Source organism: Microtus ochrogaster, chromosome 21 (genome assembly GCF_000317375.1).
Source record: "Microtus ochrogaster isolate Prairie Vole_2 chromosome 21, MicOch1.0, whole genome shotgun sequence".
Classification (NCBI taxonomy): domain Eukaryota; kingdom Metazoa; phylum Chordata; class Mammalia; order Rodentia; family Cricetidae; genus Microtus; species Microtus ochrogaster.
The window spans coordinates 6,024,727-6,030,876 of NC_022022.1; the positions used below are offsets into that span (position 1 = coordinate 6,024,727).

Below are 6,150 nucleotides of genomic sequence, written 5' to 3' on the forward strand. Positions count from 1 at the left end.
AAAAAAAAAAAAAAAAAAAGGGTAGCTGACTAGAGGTTGATTTGGGGGAGAACCTATGCAATTTGTTCATTTGTATAGTAAAAATTCGCTGATCTTTTTTTTTAAAATTTTCATGTGTGGGTGTTTTGCCTCCTCTTACATGTGTGCACTATGTGCACACAGAGGCTGTAGAGGTCGGATGAGAGCTGAACGTCAGTCCTCTCAACAGGCAGAGAGATCTCTTGGTGTCTCCGAGCCACCTCTCCAGTCCCTATTTGCTGATCTCTTGCCACTAAGAACCTCGTGACGTCAACCCTCAAACCAGAAAGCCCCTCAAAAAAAATCTCTGCAGAGACATACACTAATGTAATACACACACATACACACACACATAGTTTTCTGTAACAAAAAAAAATCAGAAAGCTTTTCAATTGCTTCACACTCCGTTTGTCTAAAAGTTTGCTCTCAGTCACCTTTCTAGTCCTTTTTCGAACAGTTCAAGTGTAAAAAAACTAGAAAATCATTTCAGCTTGGGTGCCACGCCCCTTCAAGAGACAGGATTTAGTGAAAGAAAAAAATCACAAACGTGGGTGGGACTTGACTAGTTGCTAGGTAGGTGGAAAGACTGCGGAACTAAAGTTCCGGTGGTTGTGGTTCTCGGCGGGAAGTCAATTGGAGGGACCGGTAGTGGAAAGCTCTGGAGCTGTTTCCGGCCACCTCAGCGGGAAGCGGAGACGCCGGCGGCTAGCTGTTGGGGAAGTGAGCGGTAGGTGTAACCGGTCACCGCGGGAGAAGAGAGGCCAGCGACTGAGGCGGCCGGGTCTCCATAGCCTAGGAAGATGGTGCTGCTGACGATGATCGCCCGCGTAGCGGACGGGCTTCCGCTGGCCGCCTCGATGCAGGAGGACGAACAGGTAAGCTGCGCTCTGAGCCCGGAGCCCTCCAGTCGCTCCCATCTATGGATTCCTTCCTTGGACAAGCGAGACCCTGGCAACCTCGCAGGCACCCCCTCCTCCTTTCCCGTAGCTCTAGAACCGTTTGCTGGTAGAGAGACTACCTGTGAGAAAAAATCTTTGTCGGAGGAGTTAGAGTTTGGTGTTACCTGTTTCTCTTTAGACAAAAAGGATACCTTTGGCTCATTGTGATCACCCAGCCAGTTTGAGATGAGTTTTTAGGGACTTTCTTAAAATTCAGGACTTTCATCTTCTGCTGTCGCTAAGGCTGTTGTTGACTTCTGTCGGGGAAGATCACCCTCGTTTCTTCACCTCCTTTTCCTGTAGCACCTGATCCTTGACCTAGCCCGATGACATCTTTTGAAAGAGGATGAGGTAATATTGCCACTTGTAAAGTTGTCAAAGTTCAGTACAGTTCCTACCTCCACAGTTATTGTTCAAATGAGACCAAGAATATGATCTGAATAAAGGAGATGGCGGGGTAGGGAGAGAGCGGGTGGTAGAAGATACATACTTTGAGAAATATTTTTCCCATGAGGGGTAGCAGTGGGGTAGAGAGGAGCAAAATCTGGGCAGTTGCATTGAATTCTATTGGAGGAGTGGGGGGGGGGGTGAAAGTGGATCTGAGATGCTATTTATTATTAGTGGGCCCCTAGTTTCTGCTTGGATAATTTTCAGAAAAATTCATAACTTTAAACTTGGTATTTATTTGTTATCAATCTGCCAAAACCGGTTGCTTTTGTTTCATTGACAAGAAATTCTCCCCAGAAGTGTTTTTGTGATTTTGATTTCATTATTTCCCTTCAGTAATTTCGATTTTAAATAATGTTCTTTCTGAACTCTTAATGTCTGCAGAAAGCACCCATCGTATGCTGATCTTTGCCATCCTAACAGTGCACAGAGCATTATAGAGTGTCCAGTACACAGCAGCGCTGTCCCAAGCTTGCTAAGTGTGGTACTTCCTCCGTTCTCATACTGTCCATGTTACAGTGCGTGCTCTCGTCACCCTTAGTGAGGCTTCCAGAGAATAGGCTGCTTGCTTAAAGTCACACAGCTAACAAGCTGGGGGCCCTGTTTTACCTGGCACTGTTCACATTTAGGACTGAATGGTTCCTTGTTGCCAGAGACTGTCCTGTGCCTTGTAGGATGTCTCCTAATATCCTTGGCCTCTACTTCCAAATGGCAGGAGGAGCACATTCTCTGACCTCATGTTCTTACAACTTGAACTGCTTCTAGACACTTCCAAAAGTTCCTTTTGAGAATTGCTGAGTATAGTAATCAGCTTCTGTTTTCTTATCAGTATCAGTTTGGCTCTAGACCAGAACCCAAGTTCCTAGCCACTGTCTGTCCTGCCCCATTTAAGACTTTTAAACCATGCATTCAATTCTTACGAATACAGAAGTAACTTTTTTTTTTAATTTGGTACATGTTCTATATAGCTGGTGCTTGCTTGCCTTGAATTGATCCCTCTGCCTTATTTTTTTGAGACAGGGTTTCTCTGTTTAGCTTTGGTGCTGTCCTGGAACTCTTTGTAGACCAGGCCTGCCTCAAACTCACAGAGATCTGCCTGTCTCTGCCTCCTGAGTGCTGGGATTAAAAGTGTGTACCACTACCAGAAATATCTTTTAAGGCATAGATTATTTTGACCAAATAGTTTTATATTCAGTCCGCTAATTATCCAAGCCAAAATAATTCATGTCCTTTTAATTATTTGTACAGTACTCATGAGGTTATTTTTAGGTATTTACTAGGTGCCAGTCCCTATATATGCTGTTAACTGCTTTGTTAGGGAGAATGACTGGTTACTAAGATAATGCAGTAGAGAATGACACATATCGTATAGACAGGGCAGTTTATACAGTGCTGACTGTGTGTGGGCTTAGCTAGAAATTTAGGCTTAGGGCAGGCAGAGAGGTTCTTCAAAAACCCAGACTTTTAGGATGTTTGCTGTTTCTTTTATCTACCTTTCTAGTCTACCTCAAAATTACTGTATTTGCTTTAATTTTGCTCTAGTTCTGGAAGGCAGTTCAGCTTCGGGAAAGGTGTTAGAACCAGGTAGATGATAGGGAGTCAGTAAGACAAGTACCTGCTGTACAGTAAAACTGCCTCGCTTTCCTTGTTTAAGGGCGGTTACTATAATTGCCTACAGAGGAAAAGGCTGGTTCTTGGTCAAACTAACCTTTGACCAGCTGAGTTTATCAAGGATCCAGAGATGATAAGACCTTAGCTAAATGTCCTTAGAGAAAACAGTGATCTTTGGCAGCGCTAAAGTATGTGGGAAGTGGGAGATAATGAGAAGGATGAGGTCATCACCCTGATATCAGTGATGTGGAACTTGACTATTATGCAGCAGTTGAGGGGCCACCTATGCTGGAAAGAACTTCTCACCCGTGTTTTGTAAGTATACCTGGTATATTCATTGGTTTGTAAAACAAAATCGAGTCTGAAACCTTCTTAGAAAGGTAAAAGATGCTATTTGGTACCACTAGTTATCTACTAGGCCTAATGAGATGGCAAAAGTACTGTGGTTCTGAGGCAAATCACTGACTTGTACCTTTTGTCATACAGAGACAACCCTAAATATACCCGTGGACGACCTCAAGTTCGCCTCATGGCAGAGCCTGCTGTTTTCATTCTCTTCATTATTGGAGTATTATATATCTTACAGGGCAGACAGGCGTTTAGTTTCTTCTACATGAAGTAGAAAGCACAATCAGGACATTTAGGTATTTTTAGCTGAGCTAACTGACTGTGTGTCTTTTGTGGTTTTGACATTGAAAGCAAGTCACATTAGTCTGTAAAGCAGTGGTTATGTTGTTATTTTGTGGAGTCTTGATCAGCTACCACATAGCTCCTTGAGCGTGTCCTGTGAACTACATGATTGACAAGACATGGTCTGGAAGGTGGGATGTCATAGTGCTTGAAGTGGAGACTGTGGGGTCAGATTATCTAGGTCATATCCTAGCTCTTCCCTTTCTGGCCCCATAGAGTCCTTGGTCAATTTTGGTTTCTAAAGTATAACATTGGAATAATAATTCTAATCAACTCCTAGGGTAAATAGGGTGATTAAATTAGTTAAATTATGTAAAATCTTCAGAATAGTCCCTGACAGAAAGTGTTAACTTTATTTCTAAAGTATTTTCCGAATTCTAGCCTGTCTTTAAATTTACATACCAGAATTACACAAACTTTGTACAAAGATGCAGTGAACTGGAGTCAATGAGTATTTTTTATACTGTAGAATTAATCCATGCTTATTTAAAGAGTTTAGTGACTTATATAACCAAAAGTGCTAATGGTGTTTATTTCTTATAATCTGTACTCAAATATTCTCATATTTCCCTTCCCTCTTCTCTTCCCCCATGTGTGTATGTAAAATTAAATAATACTATAAGACTATACTATAAAAAATACTTTAAGACTGACTTCATTTTTCCTCTAACAGTTGTACGTGCTGAATATTGTCTCATATCATTAAATATTTTAGTGCCTGCCTAGTAGTCTATTGTGTAAATATGTCAGAAAAACTATTATTTAGCCAGAATGATTTTGTTCTTAGGAATGTTAATGCCAGCTGAATCAGCATTAATGTTGATTGTCATACTAGAATCTCTATATGTAGATTTGCCCAATGTGCATGACATTGCTCTTTTTTTTTTGCAAACTTTGAAATTGTAGTATGCTTTCAACCATTATTTCTATAATCAGTATGACTTTTAGTTTTGTCCTCTCAGGTTATATTGTGTCTTAGAAAGTTGGGAGATTTGTATCTTTTTATTTGATTGTCAGGGTTGTGTGTGAGCTTTTTTGTTTTGTTTTGGGTTTTTGCCATCATTTTCTTCAGCTGTGCCTTTAAGGTGTTCATCTGCCTTTAGCAACTGAAGAGCAATGTTAATTTATTGATTTAGGAGTGAAGATTGCACATAATATTTTCTAAAGTCACTAGGTGATCCAGTGTGGAGCCATGGTTAAAATCATGCATGCTGTTCTTCATTATCACTTCAGTGACATTCCCGATATTAGCTGCATCCCTTACCAGTGCTGGTGTGGGTTCAGATCTCTTTCTCCACATAATGTCATGCTGAAGCAAACAGATTGGTAAATTCCATTCACATAAAAATAGGATGCCGTTCACCATTTCTTACTGATGGAAAGCATGTGATAATATTCACTAACATCTTCTGGCATGGATAGATGAATGTAAGCATACTGCTTAATATCGTTTACTGTGTGAATTGACATAATATGCACATGCATATGTACACTGATACTGAAGCATTTCTCAAACAAATAGCATTATATCAGATCATTGTTATAACAGCAATACTAAACAAGATGAATCCACAGTAAGTGCACTGAGTGGACTCTGTCTGACTGTCCTGGCTTCCCTCGTGCTTATTTATCACCCCATTTCTGTTGGCATTCTAGGTCACTGTCTTTGTGTCCTTGCGTCTTTGCAGACCTGTCTTGTTGGAACTACCTCCTTGTTTCTACTGTTGGCTCAGTGGCTATGTCTGGAAGCTAGATATTTCATGGTGTGTCCCTCCCAGACTGTGGGAGAACTAATATTACCATTTTTATTTCAGCATGATGAGCTGTCTGCCAAAGGAAGGCCAGTCTATCTTTCTATACAAAATAAATAATTCCAAAAATGAGGTAATTAGGGCTTTCTGTCACATGGCAGTGTGTATAAACTGGCTTGTTTATAACCAACAAGAGATACTTCTCTAGGTCTAGAGACTAGACATCCAAGAGGACAAGGCTAGCAGACTTGGTGTCTGCTTCTAATTCATAGATAGCAACTTTGTATGGGTCTCTATGTGCTACAGGGGCCAAATTAGCCTTCTGGGGTTTCGTACAGGGGCATCAACCAGGGGCATCAACCTCAGCCATTAGCGCGCATTCATCATAACTGACCATCTCCCAGAGGCTCCACTTCCTTACCATCAGCTTGGTGGTGAAATTTCCAGCTTGCAGATCTGAGTGGTAGAGAGCTTCACAGCATAGCTACAGAATGCCCTCCTCCCTCCCCAGGATGAGGATGAGTTGGCAATGGTAAGGTATGCCGTTGATCCTTTCCAAGTGGTGTGACTACAGTATACCCCTCCTTTTCTCTTTAAGAAATGGTGGCGCACGCCTTTAATCCCAGCACTCGGGAGGCAGAGGCAGGCGGATCTCTGTGAGTTCGAGACCAGCCTGGTCTACAGAGCGAGTTCCA

General features: G+C 41.7%; 1 protein-coding gene across 1 annotated transcript in view; it reads left to right on the top strand.

Moving 5' to 3' along the window:
* The first annotated feature begins 680 nt into the window (after nt 1–680).
* The window catches only part of Sec22b (SEC22 homolog B, vesicle trafficking protein), a 21,821-nt gene continuing 16,351 nt past the window's right edge, over nt 681–6,150 (top strand). Inside the window, exon 1 of the mRNA XM_005357076.3 lies at nt 681–893. Coding sequence (XP_005357133.1) covers nt 819–893 — 75 coding nt within the window. The 5' untranslated portion in view covers nt 681–818. The remainder of the gene's footprint in view (nt 894–6,150) is intronic.